The following is a 20,376-nucleotide window of genomic DNA, read 5'->3' on the forward strand; positions in this document are numbered from 1 at the left end:
TAATTTTATTTTTTTAACTGATTTTTTCAAATTTTTTAATGTTTTGTATAAATTTTTGTATTTTTTTTAATGTTTCTGTTTCCATATATTTATATATATATTTTTGTAAATCAACAATTTCAGCCTTCGTGCTGCATGTTTTTTATTGTATAAACCTGAATAAATAAATAAAAAAAATAAAAATACCGTAACCGCTTATTTTTTAGGACTCCGATTGTGGACTTTTTTTCGTGATTACTTTTGCAAACTGAAAGAGATGTCTTCTTCTCAAAATAAATGCTGTAAATGTCGTGAATTACTACTATATATGATTTTTGTGCCAATTTTACATATTTGCTATTATTAACAAGAATTAGAATATACAAGATGTAGGCCCTAATACAAGTACCATTTGACAATAACTTGTAGAATAATGTATGAGGTTTGATTGTTGTTGTAAGATCATATAATTTATATAAGGCTATTGATATGACAACACGATCAATACATTTCTATTGTTTTGACATTCAAATCTCAAAAAGATTTTCAAAGGTTTCAAAAGTGTTACGGTATACGATTTAATTGAATTCATATCATGAACTTCGACGTTGCTAGAAGCATTAAATTAAATAAAACAGCAGTATGTCGTTCAATATGAGTATTATACCTACCATGGTATATTTTACTGATTATTTTATTGAGTAATAATATATTCACATTTATTCCTAGTTTATGCCAATTATGGCACATTTCGGTCTACTTGAATTAACCAATTAAATCATCACCATAAGACAGATAATTCACACACGCGTTGCTTGCTTGTGCGCGTGCGTGCCGTGCCGTACGAGGTGCCGCACGAAACAGTACATGCGAACTAAACCATTGTGCCCTCCTGTAGGCCTATGTTTAAAGACTACTGGAAATATAAGACAGGAAATTACATAAAATACCATGAGAGTAGCAAAGCAGATACCAAAACAAGTACTGCTAACAACGCCTGTTCTGCCAATGTGCGCACGGCGTTCTTATAAGGCACTTTAGGCACGCGCGTTTTCGTAGACTTCACCGTTTTACACGGGACTTCCTTAATTGCGTTAGCTGCGCCGTCCCAAGAGTGCGGACCGTTAAGGCGAAACGTGTACGGGTGTACAGATCCTAATGCTAACTTTAGTGCGAATCTCGGACTCTTCAACAAGTAACTCCATGGATTTGGTAGGCAGCCGATTTGTTTGGCGATATCCAGAACATATGGCGTCCATTGAACCTAAAACCCACAAAAGTATTTTTATATACAGTACGGTACTTATATATATTTGCATAGACTAGCATTTGGTATCAGTAGGCCTATTGAGTTCAGAGGCTCTGCTCTCAGACTGATAGGCCTTTTTTTTAAATAACTCTTAAATATGAATGTATACTTACATATGCATGAACGCTTCCGCGAGCTGTATTTCCATCAGACACTGCCTTGACTTCTGCCTGCATCACGTGGTCTGAGGGCAGTTTGGATTTCCCGCTAAAGACGCGCGCAACCCAACGTGACTGAAGCTCGAACGCTACACCCTGGGGCCCGAGACATTTTGCAAGACCAAGTGCAGTGAACGTCGGCTGCCCTGGTAGGAATATAAACTTGTACAAGTTGAACTTTTCTTCCAGAGATTCTATTGTAACAAATGAAAAGGTAATTTAGAAACTTTCAGCAAAACTCTCAGAAGCAAAATAAATGTTATACTAACTTGGTTCCCACTACGAAATGCAACACAAGAACGTAAGCGCAACGCAAGGATTTGACCAATCACAAGCGGGATGGATTATTCAAGCATCGTTTCTGATTTGTCAACTCGTCCTTGCGTTGCTGCTAGTGGGAATAACGCCTAAGTGTTATTCTAGGCTGTAGGCCTACCTCTGATACTTGTATCTGCGATATATGGATAGCATTTCTTATATCCAGTAGCCAGAATCACCACATCAACGTCGTCCAAACGGGAACCATCGACAAATTCTACACCGTTCTTTGTCAGCTTTTTAATTTCTGGTTTTACCTATAATCAATGAATATCATTATTATAATCCAATGCTTCTTATTGATATAAAAGTAAGCATTTTGTAGGCCATAAAAAGATATATGCCTACACATTCCCTTCCTACACCACCGCACATTCTGAGGAAAGAGAGATGTGGTCGGGTAGTGGTTTAGGGGACTAGTGAATTGCCAATGGCAAACTACGGTACATTTTAACATTAAGATCGGTAGATATATGTTATATTGTTGTATATAGAATAATAGATAAAGTATCACATTCTTAATGTAGTTTTAGGATGACCTTTTTAGGTTCGTAACATTCATGTCTATTTGGCAGGTGTTTTTACCCCATGCATGGAATCATTTATGGAACGCATTGAGGGCACAGACTCACACGTTGGAAAACACTAGGCCTAATTAAATAATTAAAGATATATTGTCTCCCCAAAAAAATATTGTTTTCAATCTTTTTTTTAACATGCTATTTTAATGTCACGCAATAGTTATTCACTTCAAAAAATTAAAATTAACCGTTTCTTTTGTATTTTTATAAGTGAAATAATTATTATTTTGTGTGGTTTTTATTTAAAGAAGTGATTAACTTATTAAATCTAAAAAAGGTCCTATTTAAAGTCTGATTTTATTAATCTTAATTTTTCATGTTTTTGGGGAACAATACATCTCGTATTGACCAAGTACAAGCTAAGGATTATTCGAACTACCTTTAGTTTTCCGCAAAGTATCTGGTCGTTTATTGAGTCATTTATCATGACACTAGCGCCTGCGTACACGTGCACGTCACTCTGTAAGCCCAGGTCTGTGTGATTGACCATGGCTCTGTAAACCGTCTCTAGATACCACTGTTGTAGGTTGATCGGCATATAGTTAAACCATCGGCTTAGGATGTGTGTATCCCAAAATGCAGCACCTCTGAATGTTCTTCGCATAACCCAACATCCTCTACGAGTACTTAAGTACGTCTAAAATAAATAACATTGATCAAACAGAGTTGTTTGTTTGGTAAAATGCTAATGTCAAGTGTGACAATAAGTTCTCAAACAAGCCTTGTGTATTTCAAAACTGTAAAAACCGACTTTATTAGCGCAATTCGCATTCTTCTATTCACCCACTTTATTAACAAATACACAGGCAATTCATGATTCGCGCGAATAATATTCTACTGCTACTATTAGTGCAATACAGGTTTTATTGATAACAATATTTGTTACCATTTTACAGTGACGGCTGCAGTCAACAGAAACATCTCCGGCAGAAAACGAAGCTCCTGAAATAGAAACGTCGAAACATTTAGATTTAAATATAATAAAATTACATTTAAAGATGGCATTTTTTTGTCATAAATGACACGTAGTTTTTGGAATAATAATTTCTATAAAATACTGCTTGATGTTGATTATCTTACCGACAACGACAACATTTTTCCCAATATAATCCGTCCCTCTTCTAAATTCCTGAGAATGCAGCACTTTTCCAGAGAACTCTTGCTGTCCGGGAATATCTGGTGCGTTGGGTGTTCCTTGAAGTCCTGAGGATACTATCAAGGCATCAACTTCAGTTTCTGTAACGTGACCATTGTCCACATCTTCTGCAACAATCTTCCATCTACCAGATCCGATGTCTGTTATCTTGGTGACTTTTTGGCCCAGACGAATGTATTCTCTCAGATTGAAATGCTCGACGTAATTTTGCCAGTATTTTTGCAACTGGGAAGTAGAAGGAAATGGTGGGTAATCCTCGGGGAATGGGAAGTCACTCATGCACATCATCTCCCTACTGGTGTTGGTTGTCAGACTATCAAACGTGAGGTTCAAATCCTTCTTTGTACGCTCATCTTCTGTGTACCAGACTCCACCTATTAACAATAAAACCATTGTCAAAATATAATGATGATGATGATGATGATGATGATGATGATAAGCCTAAATGTATTGTTAGTAAAGCTAGACAAATTAAAAATTAACAGCCAGAAAATTTTTTTTTTAACTATAGCAGGCCACTTTAAAAAGTTAGTTATTGAAAATGTATTTCTAAGCGTTTGGGACCATCTGATTGTTAAATGCGTGTTACAATATACTAACATTTATAAGATAAATTTTCTTCCTAAATGTTTTTGTTGAATATGCCATTTTAATATCACAATAGTTATATCACTTTGAACAAAAATTGGATCGAAAACAAAATTATTTAAATTAAAACTAATAACTTAGGCCTAAAGCAAAAAAATTAAAAGTCAATGGGTCTTTGGTTGAATTTTTTAAATTATTTGTTGTTTTTTCAAAAGGATTTTTAATGTTTTTTTTTTCTATGGAAGTGATTATTAAAACTGCGAAATGGCCTATTCAAAGTCTTTTTTTAAATTTTAATCTTGATTTTTCATGTTTGGGGGACAATACATCTACATTATCATTACACAGCCACAGGTTCTAAAGTCCGCAGATTGTTAACAACGTTTGAACTCTTAACATTTCTCATCGTTACATCTAAATTACGTAAGTTCTTCTATCATACTTAACTTACCGAATCCAGATTGTCTTTCGAAGCATATCGGCTGCAGACCTTCCTCCAGACAACTTTTAACGGCCGTTATCCCACTGACTCCAGCACCAACGATACCTACCGTCCGTATAGCCATTTCATTAGCTGACCATCAATGAATGTGGTAGGATGGTGCGTGTTAATGGTTATATATACACAAAACAGAGACATGCAAGGTAAATATTAATTACGATATACCGTAATCTGCCAATAACCCGTGTTATCGATATGTGGTTTCGGTTTGTATAGACATCAACGATCGATAGCTGTCCATCAATGAATGTGGTAGAATGGTGCGTGTCTATGGTTGTATAACATGAACACACAAAACAGACATAATCGGTAAATAGATATTAATTATGATATACCGTAATCTCATCAATGAAGTGGTAACGGTGCGTGTGGTTGTTGAATGTTTGTCAAGTATTCTAAACTATGTTATATTCAGTCAATAACCTGTGCTATGAAATAGTTGATAAAATCAGTATCACTCATCAGTTCACTTCAGTGTTCGGTGATATGCGTTTTAAGCGTAGTGGCAATATTGGGTATTTATTTTATAATTAAAATGTTTATCTTGTGCGATAAAAAACGCATTAAATGGCGGCAATTAATAGGCCTATAGGATGTTTCGTGAATCAACAATAAAACAAATATATAATTTATCATATATGGAAACGATGACATCATATCACTACTGTACCATATTTGGGCACATCACACTTTTTTTGTAAAACTAGTTTGATAGTGTAGACAGAGCTTGGGAACACGGAAGTTGTTCAGCTTTAAACGTCTTAACCTCTTATACTACATGCAGTACGTGAACATGACTTGGCATAACATATTTGCTCTATTTATGTTTTTTTATGCAAACAGCTTTATTTATCTTTCTAGCATTTACTGCCCTCGAATTCTCGCACTTTGGTCGAACTCTCTAAAAGCAAATCACGTTTCAAATTAAGTTTGATTTCCACTTGAACGCGACAGCTGAATGATCCATCGCGTAGTGATCGAATTACTTACGGTGCACTTAAGCTCTGTCCACACTATCATTATCAAACTTTATGTGACAAAAAAAATGTGATGTGCCCATATACGGACATGATGATGTCATATCACTACCATATTGGGGCACATCACACTTTTTTTACGTCCCTGTGTTGCATGTAAGCTTTATAATTTAATTATAATGTATTTTTTTTTTACACTTCGCTATTCACTTTACATTTAATAATGTATAAAAAAACATTTTTTTATTACCATTTCATTTAATAAATTTAATATTACATATTGTAAAATTCCGATTGATTTGAAACTCCCAACCTTGGTCTGAAGAGAATACCAACTTCTACATTGTATAGCTGGACATTAATAGTGACCACCAGGAAAAAGAAGACGACGTACCTCCAAACAATGTTGAATGACTGAGCACTAAATACAGTCAACTCTCCCAATACCAGACACCTTTAGGTTGACCAAATATATCTGGTTTTTAGAAAAGTCTGGTATTCTGAATGTGTTTTTCTAATGGTAAAAAGAAATTTGGGACCTTCTGAACCACCTAAAAAACATATATGATATTGGGCTAGTGTATGGTTTTCATTGAGTCTGGTATTGGGAGAGTCAACTGTATAAATGTTTAAAGCAGTGCAAAATAATATAATTTAATATATCAATTCTTCCCTTAAATATATATATATATATATCTTTGTTTTTTTACGAAGACAAATAAAGTTTCTTGTATCTTATATATGCCATATTAATATTAAAATATTTACTTGAAAAGGGGATAAAGCATTTTACTTGAGAAGTGGTTGGACAGAGTAAGAATGGCTGCTTTAATGCCTCTAAGTTCATAGCGTGCACATTGACCTAATGACTTATATATTATACTCTGTTAAGTTCCAATATACTCCAAAGCTGATGGAGAAGAAATGATGTAATAAAATCATCCAACATCGGTTCCACATACTTCATGTTAATTCTAGTTTTTATTCGGCCGTCTTTTCCTTGTAGGATATAATGCCTTTCTCTATAAGGTCAGGAATTTCAACCGCAAGCCACGGACCAAGCTGTAATATGATTATAAAAATGTGATATAAACAAATAAAAAACTTTCCAGCAAATTATTCATAACATTCATTAACAAACTTTTAATTTAATTAGGAAATTCTTAAAAATGCTGCATGTGGCAATTTGTGTGGAAAACAGTGCAGATCTAAATGCATGCACGTGACGTCAACGAGGCATAACGATGCTGGTAACTTACCCCTAGTGCCATTGCATGGCCAATTCCAAACTTGGGTACATTTTTGGCCCAAAGCGGTTGGAAGTGATCTGTCAAACAAATCTTACCCCCACGATACATCTTGGCGGTCTTCCCATCAAGCTCTGGAAGTGCTATCTCGGGTGACGTGCTTGGATAGGTTACAGGAATCTAAAAAAGACACAAATGCTGCAGTTACAAAATACTGTTGAAAATATGAAATATTGTTTGAAAATAATTTAAACATTAAAATTAATTGATTTTTTACTTGATCTTACATCAAATTCAATATCAAACTCGTATTTCAAGAGATCTTGGATGTGCCAGCACTTTCCAAACCACCTTGTACCGTCCTTGTTAGATTCCAACCTAAACCAATCATTATCTGCCTCTTTGTTGTTTTGCACATACTAAAAAAAACATGATCATTATTCAATAAATATTTAAAAAGATGTAGTTTTTATAATTCAATTATTTTTAATAATTTTTATTATGATCAAAACTTTGAATTGTCAAGTAAATAGCTTCATTCCACAATGGATAAAGGATGATGATAGGATAACTATTCCTAGCCTAGGTAGGCCTACAACTACCACACACGTAGTTAGGCCTATACTTTTGTACAACGAAGACGGCTGGCACTCTTGAGGTGCTTGTGGGTGATGGATGGCGGCATTACTCAGTTCGGTCGCGCCTGGTTTTACTTCGACAGCTGTTGATTTAAAAACCATTTTTATGCCTAGACAGACAAATAGAAAAAGTGATCGAACAACCTTAATAAGAGATTGATATTCTTCTTTTAGACGTGTCGGCCATAGTTCTGTGTCACGAGGGCCAGCTCGTGTTTTTAAAAGGGGAATATTGCTGAGAGTTTTTCTTGTTGCTGCATCCACCATTGTCAGAGGTCGAAGTTGAAAAGATTTCTGCAAGAAGTTGTAAATCCACATACATTTCAATTTAGTCTTCTACAATTATTCATATTCTTCAAAAAGTTATTTAGTCAAACATTTGTATTTCATGTATCTAAATTTATTTTTTTTACACTAATAAATATATTTCTTTAATTTTAAATATAAGATAAAATAAAATAGTAGAATAGTAATTGGAATGCCTGATACGCCAGCCATTTTGAATCTGATATTGAACAGAGAAGTAATATTCTAAAACGAGAGATAAAGAAAACTGTATCGTTTTCAATCTGTGTAAGTTTAAATGAAAAGAAATTTGAGAAATATATGTTGGAAATTTATTTTAATAAACAGTACTTACATTTGTGTTATTTTTGTTTTAAATTGTGCTGAAATAATGGATTAAGTGTTCGTCATTTGTCTAGGCCCATGTATGGCCTTTCTTTTGTCTACGCAAATGCTTCATGTAGCCTTGCCGTGAAAGCTGTTGTGATAGGCTTATACAATTTCACTTTATTATAATGCAGTAGGCCTAGCTAAGTTAGTATTTATTCAGTTTTATTCATAAAATAGGCCTACGTCTATAAGGCATATAATTAAATATTTTATTTTTAATATAATAATAAGATACTGTGTTTTTTTTAATGAAACTGCATTTTAAATTGTTTTTTTTATTAATTCATTGAACTTGCCCGCTCACCGCAGACGGCTTGCAGACTTGACAATTATTGTTGATTTATTAAATCAATATCGTTCCCATGTAACATAACATGTGACCTTTCCATCATTTTTGGAAACTAAAAATGTCTTTTGCTTAAATTTTTTAATTATTTAATAAAATTGGTTAGTTGACAGTCTCAACTCTGAAATAATTTTAAAAATAATTTTTTTTTTTGCAGGACAAACATTTTCAAATACCTGTATCAAAGTATTGTGTATTTCCAATACCATATCAAACGTGTATCAAGACAACTGGTGCTCTTTACTAAAGATTATCTAAAAAACGTGATAGTGTAACATTTAGTGAATGTTGAACATTTAGAACATTCAGCTCTTGAACGCTGAACACTTTGTATATTTTTGGACTTCGTTACGAAGCATCTTGTTTATATATAAAACTGTACATAACTTGTTTTATAAGATATAAAAAATATATATATATATGTGTATTGTATATTTGCCAAAGAGAACATTTTGTAGCAACTGAGCTCCAAACACACATCTCAGGGAGTGTTTGTGTAGAGCCGTGTTAATTTAATATATTGAAAAAATGGCTAGCACCCAAATGGAAGACCTAGCAAAGAGAAAACCACAGACCAACCACACCAAGGTTTCCCAAGCAAAGCCTGCCCAGATTAAGGCTAATAACAGTATGCCGAATAACGACCATAAGAAGCCAAATCCGTAAGTGTTTAATTATTACCTTACTTTCTGTGAGTGCACAGATAACCGTATTTTTTAAGAGAGAAATTGTATTAAATATAAATTTGTTTTTTGTTACAGTGAAGGAGATTGGAAAAAGAAGTTGGTTATCCCACCTAAAGACACAAGATTTAAGACTTCCGTAAGTTCATTTTTACAAAAGATTTTAACTGATGTTTTTGGAATTTGTTCATCATTCCAAACCTCTTTTCATGTTCTTGATTACTTTATATGACTGAGTTATAATCCCAGGGGCTATGACCAAATTAAAGGGTTAGTTTTTACACACAGATTAACAATGCATTTACCAAAGTCTTGAATGATTGTTTCCGAAATTAAAGAAATATACTTGCTAATTTACTTGCTACATATTTCTTTTGAATACAGGATGTGACAAAAACAAAAGGAAATGAATTTGAAGATTACTGTTTAAAACGTGATTTACTGATGGGTATCTTTGAGATGGGCTGGGAAAAGCCGTCGCCAATCCAAGAAGCGAGTATTCCTGTTGGGCTATCTGGACGAGACATAATTGCCAGAGCAAAGAACGGTACCGGAAAAACAGGAGCGTATTGCATCCCAATAATTGAGATGACCGACCACACAAAGAATGAAATTCAAGCTATGGTTTTGGTCCCCACACGAGAACTTGCTCTGCAAACAAGTCAAATTTGTAAAATGCTTTCAAAGCACATTGGACACAACGTTATGGTCACTACTGGAGGAACGAACCTAAGACATGATATTATGAGGTTAGAAGAACCAGGTAAGTTTCATTCAACCGCATTATATTTGCTACATAAACACACGCATGTAAAATAAGACCCTTTCAGGTTTTGTTAATTTACCCCCTAAGTTTGCTTCATGGACCATTTATTACTAACTTGTTTGGGTACCAATCAACATACCTGGGTGAATCACTAAGCCTGAATGTGCTTGTGTTGAAATCTATGGACTCCACCTCAGTTATGTTATTGATTTGTTTTTTGCAGTCCAATTGGTGATAGCAACTCCAGGCCGCATTTTAGATTTGATGCGCAAGGACATTGCCAAAATGGGCAAGTGTGGTGTTCTCGTACTGGATGAGGTAAAATACAATCACTAACCTTATTATTGCCTACTTTAGATTCTTTGGAACGACAACACCAAATTGTGACAAGCCTCGGGGAAATAGCAACAGCTACAGTAATTACAAGCTTGACAACTTAAGCTTTTTTGTCACATAAAGTTTGATAGTGTAGACAGATCTTAATGATCAATCTATCGCCTTTGAGAGTGGAAATCCCAGGTTTTGTTTAAAGTTTTAATATACAGAGTCAGCAATGACAGAATTGCCGGATACTTGGATGACTAGTAATGGTTTATTATGTAACAGGTCTGGGCTGGTGAATGTCTATGATTTACAATAAAAAGATCCAATTTTGAATGTTTTCTAGGCTGACAAATTGCTTTCACAAGACTTCCACAATATGCTGGATGACATCATCAGCTTCCTTCCAAAGGACAGGCAGGTCATGTTGTACTCTGCCACCTTCCCACTCACAGTCAAGCATTTTATGGTAAGTTGAACATAAATATACAGAAATCAGTGGTCGTATTCATTTAAGTTTAAGGGACGTTATTCATTTAAGTTTAAGGGACGTTATTCACTTAAGTGTAAGGGACATTATTCACTTAAGTGTAAGGGACATTATTCACTTAAGTGTAAGGGACATTATTCACTTAAGTGTAATCGACATTATTCACTTGTACATGTATTTTTCTTATCCTGAATGCTTAATACGGCCACACTGAAAAGTAACATTTCTAAAGACAGGTTATGCTTAGTAGACACGAGGTATAGAAAACAATATATAGGTTGCTGTTTGTTTGGTTATGTTTTCCAAAAACATAATTCTTGCATGAAAATCTCACATTCATTGAATTTATTGACATTTTGTTAAATCAACAGGAAAATTATTTGACGAAACCTTACGAGATAAACCTTATGGAAGAGCTGACATTGAAAGGCATCACACAGTATTATGCATTTGTGGAAGAAAGACAGAAAGTGCACTGCTTAAATACACTGTTTTCAAGAGTGAGTATAACCCAGACGATTTTCCAATCATGCAGTGACTTATTGGAGGAGTAGGCTACATTCACAACAAACATCAGCGCTGTTCATTTACTAAGGCTCTGTCTACACTATAAAAAGTGTGATTTGGCCAAATATGGTAGTGATATGACATGTCCATATGGGCATGTCACATTTTGTTGTCACATAGTTTAATAGTGTAGCAGGGCATCACGTATGCAAAACCCAGGAGAGCAACAAATCGCTCTCCTCAAATCACCGAAGAGAGCAATTCGCTCTCCTTGCAAAAATTTTAAATCGCTCTCCTCAAATGTTTATGTAAATATGTAAAAAAATTACAATGTTTGAATTTGACCACAAAAGTTAAATTCTATTGGTTTTGCTACCAACAAAAAATTATTAGTGCACGCTGCCGCTATAATCTATTATATTTATATGTCATGGATTATAATTAAAAGTAACAACAACAGGTGTCTTGGCATGCCCAGGGCTGAAAATTAACCTTTAAACCATAGTGGCCAGCAGGGCCAGTTGAAGTTGAAGAATGGTCGTCCTTATTAAAAATGGCTGGCCCTTATTAATTTTTGTACACATTTCTCCTCCACCCCCCCCCCCCCCCCTGCCGGGCACAACAAATGTATACTGTACCTCTCCCCTAAAATCCCCCACACCCACCTTCACACACAATATTTTCCGTGGGGATCGTATTATTCTACAGTAAAAAAACTCAAGCCAATTTTTTTTTTATGGCCTGGGTAGATTGGGTTTCAGGAGCCTGGAGAATCCTGTCCTGGCCAACTATGCCTTTAGCCTAGCTTTTCTAGCCTAGCTTGTTGGCCTAGAAATCAGACAGAAAACCTGAAAAGTATTTACCTGCAATTCATAAATTATACAATTCTAACATGCAACAGCCATTAAAATATTGATAATAAGGTACAAAGTGTCATTTTAAAATAATTAAGAAAGATATTTGATCGTGTTTACATGTGTCACACATGGGCGCACGCACAATAGGGGAGGGCTGAGAGAGAGCTTCTAGAAGATGCTGACGTCACACGTCAGCACGTGTTTTGAGGAGGATTTGAGTGACCAAAATTGGTTAGAACTTTCGAAGAAATAATCCATCTTGATTTACCTTGATTTAAATGACATAATTAAAGCAACCAGCAGCTAAGCTTTTTTAAATAATAAACATTATATTTAGGCCTCCTATATTAATGTTTCCTTTTAAAATTAAATATATTTTATTAACTCATTCCATAAAAACATAAAGGGAAAAATTATTGGTTGGGACATGATCTTCCTGTAAAGGAGGTGTTTCTATGACACCGTACTGGTTGCACTATGAGGCGATGAAGTAAACTCGCCCTTGAATTGCGCGCAGGCAGGGGAATACCCTTTGTTGGTACCTCGCACTGTGAGATGGAGCACGATGAATTGCTCTCCTTTTCGAAGGTTGTTGATTGCGATCGCGCTCGCGATCCTTAAAAACGAGGGACTGCCATTAGGCTTGTAGCTTTATAACTTAGCTTATATATTATTAGCCTAGGCCTAGATTGGTTTTGACTTTTAAAAATCCACTGTCAAAAGCTAGGCTCTATTTTGAAAATTAAGGAGCGCGATAAATTGCTCTCCTCGAAGCCTGTTGAGGAGCGCGGTCGCGCAGGCGCTCCTTATAAATGATGCCCTGGTGTAGACAGAGCTTAATGATTCTCTATTTAATGAAGCAGCAGTCTCCCTTACAGTGTGAATGTAACTTTGAATGAACCACTACATAAAGGAGGGTATAGTTTAGGACAGTGTTTACCAAATTTTAAACGACTATCCCAAATAAGAGACTGAGTAATGTTATATATATATAAATCCAAAGGCAAATTACAGAAAAAAATTACGATGCTGTGGGTATCAGTGGCTGGATCTCAATAGAGATACAAAAAAAATGGCGAAAAGCTAAATCGAAACGATAAAGTAAACAGCCAGAAAAGTTAGCCGAGCTTTCGGGCAACACTAGCCCTTCATCATATATATGTGCCCATATATGGACATGATTATGTCATATCACCACCATATTTGGGCATATCAATACCGTATTTGGTCACTTGATCCCACTTTGCCATTAGTGTTTCTGAACTAGCAGTTACCCATCTGCAGTCCAGTGTCAAAGATGGCATACATTAATTAACATGTTGAGGTAGATGAAGAACAATGTCAATACATTGCTCTCCATACTTTAACATGCTTACATTTTAAAAACCAATTGATTATTTACATATGTTGGGATTATACATGGTTGAGCAATAACATTTTTGGACTGTACCATTTATGTATGGGGTTGTTAAATTAATGTTTATATATATAAGTTAAATATTCCTCTTTGTGGAGAATAGGTTACTGCCACTTAAACACATGATGCTCCTATCTTATATGTCTTCTGTTTTACTACATGGTAAATGACCTACATTTAAGCCACACAGTTGAACCGCAATTTACATAAGAAATTAAACCCATACTTAAAATTAAGTAGATAACATTTTACTCGGGAAGTAGCCGTGAACATATTGGTAGAATTCTGGTAGAGTGCCAACCGCTAGTGCTTCATCATGTCTGCTGTTATTTATTGCAGGTCGAAATACTAGCTAAATATCCCAATATTTGTTTTTAATGTGGTCTAATTTCCACTAAGTTCATCCTTGTATTAGTTTCTTAATAACTGTGCTTGGATCATGTAGTGTTTTTTAAAATATTGTTTGTATTTTGCCCATTTTATCATATTTTATTAATGTTTATATGACAATTAAGACAATTTTCAAGCCAGAATTATTGACGGAATAAAATGATTGAATTGAAACATGTTTTTACTATTGGAGTGATTTTAAGTTTATAAATAATTATCTTACAGTTGCTAATTAACCAGTCCATAATATTCTGCAACTCGACAAAACGTGTGGAGCTTCTTGCCAAAAAGATAACCGAGTTGGGATATTCGTGCTTCTACATCCACGCCAAAATGCGACAGGAAGACCGAAACCGAGTCTTTCACGATTTCCGCAAAGGAGCATGTCGAAACCTGGTTTGTACTGGTAAGTATGACACGAAAAGCCTCAGGACAGTCAAGTACTAGATAATTTACCTCGGCCTTTACTGTAAAATTTGTTTCATTTAACTTTACTCTGTATTTGACAATTGTTATGTATGACTGTTGAGAAGTAATAATAATAATAATGTCTTTTGTATATCGTTTCACCAAAATAAATTTTCTCTAAAACAAGGTGGAAATTACGTCATTTCATATGTGAAAGAGATGATTTTCAGAACTTTTTTCTTAACCTTTGTGTTTTATCTTATTAAATCTTTACTGGAAAAACAAGGTCCTAATTTAATCTTGTACATCAAGGGTCCTAGTATATAATTAAATGTGACATTAACATTTAATGTTCTGCTGGTAGATTTCAAAATAAATAAGTTGCATATTGGTTTGCCAACTTGCTGTGTTAATATTATTTTATAATACTAATAAACCACTTTTCACTTCAGTTAGTAAAAATAATTTTTCTAAACATTTTTTTTTCTGTAGATTTGTTTACACGTGGTATTGACATACAATCGGTAAACGTAGTTATCAACTTTGACTTCCCTAAGATGTCCGAAACATATCTGCATCGTATTGGCCGTTCCGGACGATTCGGCCACCTCGGTTTGGCCATTAACCTCATCACTTACGATGACCGATACAACTTGTACCAGATAGAAAAGGAACTAGGAACCGAAATTAAGCCGATTCCGCATGAGGTTGATAAGAGTTTGTACGTGGCCGAGTATCAAATGGAAAAGGAATGTGAAGAAGACGTCAATACTATAAACAATACACAGCAGCAGGCTAAGTAAGCAAGGTAATCTCTCCTGCTAAGAAGACGTCAATACTATAAACAATACACAGCAGCAGGCTAAGTAAGCAAGGTAATCTCTCCTGCTAAGAAGACGTCAATACTGTAAACAATACACAGCAGCAGGCTAAGTAAGCAAGGTAATCTCTCCTGCTAAGAAGACGTCAATACTATAAACAATACACAGCAGCAGGCTAAGTAAGCAAGGTAATCTCTCCTGCTAAGAAGACGTCAATACTATAAACAATACACAGCAGCAGGCTAAGTAAGCAAGGTAATCTCTCCTGCTAAGAAGACAACAATATTTAAGTCTTCGTTTTACTTGTTCACCGTGCAATGATGCCTTTTGTAAAGGTACCATAGTTTGGGCAAAGTTGCTACATCTAGCTACATTCCAAATTGGGTAGGTGGGTGGGGTGATTGTTGAAAGGGGCGGGGTGTTGTATGGGTGGAGTCAACATTGAGTATCATTCTTGTTGCATTACTAAAATGGTACAAAAAGAAATATTTTATTTTGTGTATGTTTTCTTATTTTTTGGAGAACACTACAAAATGATATAAGTACTATGTTTTTTGAGATTACTAAACGCTCACTGTAAATTTCACTTTTAAGTTGTTCATTTCTTTGATAGTGAATGTTTTTAAAGCAATTTTTTTTCCCAGAGAGCAATTGTACTTAGTGTTATTTGAAATATTTTATTTAATTTTTATTTACGTAAAATGTATGGGAACTGGATTCATTTTGTCTTATTTATGCTGATCTAATCAGAAAATGGAAATGGTTGATTGAAAGAATAGTACAGCCGCAGTTTATGATAAAAAAAAAGTGTTTATTTAACTTGCCCTGTTTGATTACCACGGTGCGTTGTTTGAATATGTCTCCGTTCCGTGATATCGTCTAATTATGCAATTCAGAGAGCGAGTTATGTACGAGATATTTGATTTTACTTTTTACGAGCGAGTGAGTCTAGTTGATGCTGCAACTCGTCCAACCACAGGATACCAGATGCGTATAAATACTATTTTTTATAAGAAAATGAACAATTGAAGGAAGAAAAAAGTTGAATAAAAAAAGAACAATTTGGTGTCTGTGGTTGGAGGTGTACATTAGTCACTGAAAAAAATGGAACTGCTCGTTACAGTGTGAAGAAATTACGCAATTATCGTCGTGTGAAGTCTTAAAAATATTAAATTATTCACGCGAAAGAAACATGCAATTATACTGAAAAATGACAGTAATGTTTAGAAAACAACCAAGAACTATTTTGCGTATGAGAGCACCTCAGATTTTAAAGTATACAATGTGCCAGTACCTCAACAAGGTGAATACCTTGAGAATTCACACATAACCGTTGATCGTGCTTAAAATTTAAAGAAACATTCTGGTATTAACTTCTGAATTACTCCGCTTGAAGGTATAAGGAGTGCCTTAGTGATGGTAGTTGATAGCAGTGACAGCAGAACCTCTTATACAAACTGTCGCTAGAATACTGCTGTGTAATCTTATCATACAATACCTGGAAGAAATGGCCTTCTAAAACAGTTGTTTGCAAAAATAAAGATTGTGATAAACACAAGTTTTGATGCAACAAAGTATCAATACAGTAATTTGTGTGCTAGAAAATGGACCATGTTTTATGCTTTCTATACAGAAATTTTATAGCAGATTATCGAAGAATTTTAATTTGAAAATGTGATAAAATGAGAAGTTGAAAACTATGGATAGTATTTTATCAACGTTATTATTACCGATAAAGCTGATTGCTAGCGATGAATACAGATTGCTGATACGCGAAAAAAGAAGTAATAATCGCAATCGAAGTAATGGTATTGTTATGTTAAAGTTCATGGACAGTTGGAGACATGTAAACAGCCTCGTGGGATACCTTTAAAGAAAGAAACAATGATAAAGGTGTTTTGCTGTAAAAGTGTTGAAAACAAGAAGTATACAGTCATTTCCAGTCAGTTCCATATTTTCATTGAGATTTTCTGTTATTTTTATACTCCAAATGTTATTCATTATCACTAGAGGGTCTGCTGGTGTGTGTGGGTGTGTGTGTGTGTGTAGATATTGTATTATACAGTATAGTGTGTGATGGGAGTACAGTATGTGTGAAAGAGAGCGAGTGATGTTTTATGTGAAGGAGTGTTATGTGTGAATGCGAGTAGTCATGCCCTGAATGCAATAACTGTAGTGATGTCAGCATAGCTTAACCTTTGACCCTCTTTCATGGTGCTTGTATGATTCTAGTTCAAATATTAATATGGGAAAAAATCAAAATATGTAAGTAAACTATTTTACTTTTTTCTGATTAGCATAATTTTTGGCAATTGTTTTATCAATGTTTTACTTTATTTTTTATTGGAATATTTTGTTTTAAATGGACTATAATTTATTTTATTCATGATTGTCCCATGCATACTTTCAAAATTTGTTTTATCCGTGTTGATGATGTCACAGTTAATAGATCTTCCACGATACATTTGAAATGTTTGCGGAACATGGATTATTAACTGGTGACTGCTGCCACCTATCATATCTAAAATGCTTTCATAATCCGTCACGTGATACGTGTTTAAAATCCTTTGGATTTTATTTTTTATTTATTTATTTGTTAGAGATGTTGTAACAGCTGAATTTTATTTTTGCATCTTTACAAAGATTTTATGTTTGTGTTTACAACGCAATAAAATGGATTTCTGTTGAAGAGGGGCAAATACATTTTACGAAAAATATTAAATTAACTGTATGATAATAAAAACTAAACATACAGAAAACCCACATATTATTTTAAAATCCATTATATTGCGTTGTAAATACCAGTTTATAATAAACAAAATAAATATCCCAATGCAGCTCGTGGGTTATTTAAAAAAAAAATCAAACTCAATGAAAACCAAACACTAAGAAATGTATTGTTTAATACTTGATACCACCGATGTTGTTTTGCGATTTTCATATGAGCTGCAAACTAGCTATGAAAATAGCATGTCCTAATACAATTATGAATTATAATACAGTAATTCTATTTGTATTGGAAGTGTAACTGTAATGTACAGCTAAGCCTAGACACTAGATACATGGTCTGTCAATAATATCTGTCATGTGATTGTAATACCATATTTGGGCAGCCAATATCAGGATGTTCTTAATATTGCCTAAGAACATCCATTTGATCATGCAATACTAAATGTTATACTTTGTGTTGTTTAAAAACCAATGACTGAAAAGATTTTTGTCATGTGATATTACTCTTTCCATGTTTGGGCATTGAGCCAATGATGATGTCACTTGGTGTCTGGGACTAGCTGTACAAGTACTAACTGGTGAATTGTCCAGTTTTTAGGTCATTAAGGAGATACTTAATTGTGTAAAGTATCTCCTTGGTGATGTGTTAAAGGGAGCTTTAGTTTTATACATTGTTATCTTCTTAAACTGCATAGTATTCAATACTGTCATGTGAATAATTTGTACTATTCAACACCATAGTGAGGATACTTTGGTACTACCCTGTATTAAACACCATAATGAGAATACTTCATACTATTCAACACTGTCATGTGAATACTTTGTACTATTCAACACTATGATACTTTGTATAAAACTAAAACGTCCATTTTAAAGATTTCCAGATAACATGGTTTTAAAACTCGCTGCATTAGGCATCCTTCCGTCGGTTAGTACGCATCTTTTCAAACAAAATCCTTATTTTCTTTGCTTGTTGGGTGTTGGCATCATTAATTTAAAACCATGTTATCTGTGATATATCTTGTTAAATGTGTATGGCATTAACATCTGGCAAACTAACATATTTAACATTGTAATGTTACCTGAATTCACTGATCGCTATAAAGCATTAAAGATAGTTATTCATGATCATTTTTATGTTTATTTTGTAGACGAAATAAACACAAACATATTAATGAAATGTTTTAATGTTGTGCATCAGTGAATTCATGTTACTATTGTACTGTAGTTTAGTACGCTGCTTAACTACTTTAAGCTCGTTTTAATACCATTCTATTCTACTGCATGTCACACTCTGGTTTAATACGACTAGATTCTATATTCTCCTCATTTTGCTTTAAAATCAAACAAAAATATTTTGACAAATTAATCAAAGGTTATACGGTTAGCCGACTCCACAAACATTAAATAAATTTGGTTTACATTCCGAGATTCTAAACATATTTTGTAACCGTATTGGCGCATCACTGCAATAACACACTGTATATCTAAATAACAACAGCTAAATTTTAAAATGTTTTTCTACTGTAAAGTAGATATCTATTCTCTGTTGAATATTTTGTCAATAGTACTCTTAATACAGCTTGGATATGATTCAGTCAATATACTTGTTGAGAATGCTCTTAAGTGCCAATATACCACATTCAAACAAGCTTTCCTAATATGTCACATGATGAGCAAAATGAGGTCAATTTCCTGGAAAAAAAACTTTAATAATACAGAAACGCCAAAAGTCTTGGGCGTAGTTTAATTCTTATTTTTTGGCCATTGATTTCAACTGTTTCGTAATAACATCATTAAATCATTTTTCAGTTTGTTTCTGTAATTAAATAGAAAAATAAATCATCATTTCTCTATTTAAGTAAGAGTTTGTTATACATGTTTTTAGTGACGGTATTTTTAATTATAGCTGATAATAGCAAGTGCTAGTAAATCAAAAACTACTGCATATACATCAGTAATATATCATCTATACCGTTTACTATTGAAAATATGTTTTTAAAATGTGTCTATAACATCATATCCTGTTCTCATACCATTTAAGTATGTCATCATCTGTTGAGACAATTAAGAATGTAATCTTAATTTGTGTAGGTGCCAACTTGGATGGTGTGATTTACTGAGAACATTTGTTTGTTACTGGTCTCAAGTGGTGACATATTTACTTTCTTTTTCTTGACCTCCAAGTTAGAGTAAACTCCTTTCTGTTAAATGATTACGAACAGTTACTGAATAAACTTTACACCTGACTTTTAATCTTGTGTTATTTTTGTTACGTTGTTGAGGTAGCAGAGTGGTTAGGATACTTGACTATCATACAGACATATCAATATCTTTCTGTTCAGGCTTAGAAATTTGGTTACCTAACCCAACAAAGTTGACGATAAGTTTTCCACAAGCCAACTTAGTGGGTAAATTTACTAAGCCTGAACAGAAAGATCCGGGTTCAATACCTGATACGACTCCCAGTCTGCTAAGCTGTAAATGAGTATGAGAGAGGAAGGATAAGGTA

General features: G+C 34.1%; 3 protein-coding genes across 3 annotated transcripts; 1 reads left to right on the forward strand and 2 right to left on the reverse strand.

Moving 5' to 3' along the window:
• Positions 1-664: 664 nt before the first annotated feature.
• On the reverse strand, positions 665-4,676 carry LOC140056638 (dimethylaniline monooxygenase [N-oxide-forming] 2-like). The gene is made up of 7 exons (XM_072102076.1): positions 4,541-4,676; positions 3,426-3,875; positions 3,232-3,287; positions 2,725-2,982; positions 1,883-2,021; positions 1,402-1,640; positions 665-1,243 (listed from the first exon to the last, which is right to left on the reverse strand). The coding sequence occupies exons 1-7, from the start codon at positions 4,653-4,655 to the stop codon at positions 917-919; spliced, it is 1,584 nt and encodes a 527-aa protein (XP_071958177.1). The 5' UTR covers positions 4,656-4,676; the 3' UTR covers positions 665-916.
• Positions 4,677-5,812: 1,136 nt separating this feature from the next.
• On the reverse strand, positions 5,813-7,747 carry LOC140057497 (ubiquitin-fold modifier-conjugating enzyme 1). The gene is made up of 4 exons (XM_072103182.1): positions 7,598-7,747; positions 7,103-7,234; positions 6,828-6,995; positions 5,813-6,630 (listed from the first exon to the last, which is right to left on the reverse strand). Exons 1-4 carry the CDS (start codon positions 7,718-7,720, stop codon positions 6,550-6,552), a joined length of 504 nt encoding a protein of 167 aa, XP_071959283.1. The 5' UTR covers positions 7,721-7,747; the 3' UTR covers positions 5,813-6,549.
• Positions 7,748-7,962: 215 nt separating this feature from the next.
• Positions 7,963-20,120, forward strand: LOC140057496 (ATP-dependent RNA helicase cgh-1-like). Its single transcript, XM_072103181.1, has 9 exons — positions 7,963-8,026; positions 8,632-9,136; positions 9,236-9,296; positions 9,542-9,920; positions 10,147-10,241; positions 10,591-10,713; positions 11,106-11,234; positions 14,131-14,311; positions 14,806-20,120. The coding sequence occupies exons 2-9, from the start codon at positions 9,003-9,005 to the stop codon at positions 15,114-15,116; spliced, it is 1,413 nt and encodes a 470-aa protein (XP_071959282.1). The 5' UTR covers positions 7,963-8,026; positions 8,632-9,002; the 3' UTR covers positions 15,117-20,120.
• Positions 20,121-20,376: the final 256 nt, after the last annotated feature.

Source organism: Antedon mediterranea, chromosome 8 (genome assembly GCF_964355755.1).
Source record: "Antedon mediterranea chromosome 8, ecAntMedi1.1, whole genome shotgun sequence".
In the NCBI taxonomy this organism is placed as follows: Eukaryota; Metazoa; Echinodermata; class Crinoidea; order Comatulida; family Antedonidae; genus Antedon; species Antedon mediterranea.

What these genes read in the sequence shown, in the direction of transcription:
- LOC140056638 (XM_072102076.1), bottom strand. Translation starts at nt 4,655, where the DNA reads ATGGCTATACGGACGGTAGGTATCGTTGGTGCTGGAGTCAGTGGGATA. An exon ending in GAAAAATGTTGTCGTTGTCG is followed by an intron (nt 3,288 to 3,425) that starts GTAAGATAATCA and finishes TTTCTATTTCAG; the next exon opens with GAGCTTCGTTTTCTGCCGGA. An exon ending in TACTTTGCGGAAAACTAAAG is followed by an intron (nt 2,022 to 2,724) that starts GTAGTTCGAATA and finishes CATTGATTATAG; the next exon opens with GTAAAACCAGAAATTAAAAA.
- LOC140057497 (XM_072103182.1), bottom strand. Translation starts at nt 7,720, where the DNA reads ATGGTGGATGCAGCAACAAGAAAAACTCTCAGCAATATTCCCCTTTTA. An exon ending in AGTTTGATATTGAATTTGAT is followed by an intron (nt 6,996 to 7,102) that starts GTAAGATCAAGT and finishes TGTCTTTTTTAG; the next exon opens with ATTCCTGTAACCTATCCAAG. An exon ending in GCCATGCAATGGCACTAGGG is followed by an intron (nt 6,631 to 6,827) that starts GTAAGTTACCAG and finishes ATCATATTACAG; the next exon opens with CTTGGTCCGTGGCTTGCGGT.
- LOC140057496 (XM_072103181.1), top strand. Translation starts at nt 9,003, where the DNA reads ATGGCTAGCACCCAAATGGAAGACCTAGCAAAGAGAAAACCACAGACC. An exon ending in ACACAAGATTTAAGACTTCC is followed by an intron (nt 9,297 to 9,541) that starts GTAAGTTCATTT and finishes TTTTGAATACAG; the next exon opens with GATGTGACAAAAACAAAAGG. An exon ending in TATGAGGTTAGAAGAACCAG is followed by an intron (nt 9,921 to 10,146) that starts GTAAGTTTCATT and finishes TGTTTTTTGCAG; the next exon opens with TCCAATTGGTGATAGCAACT.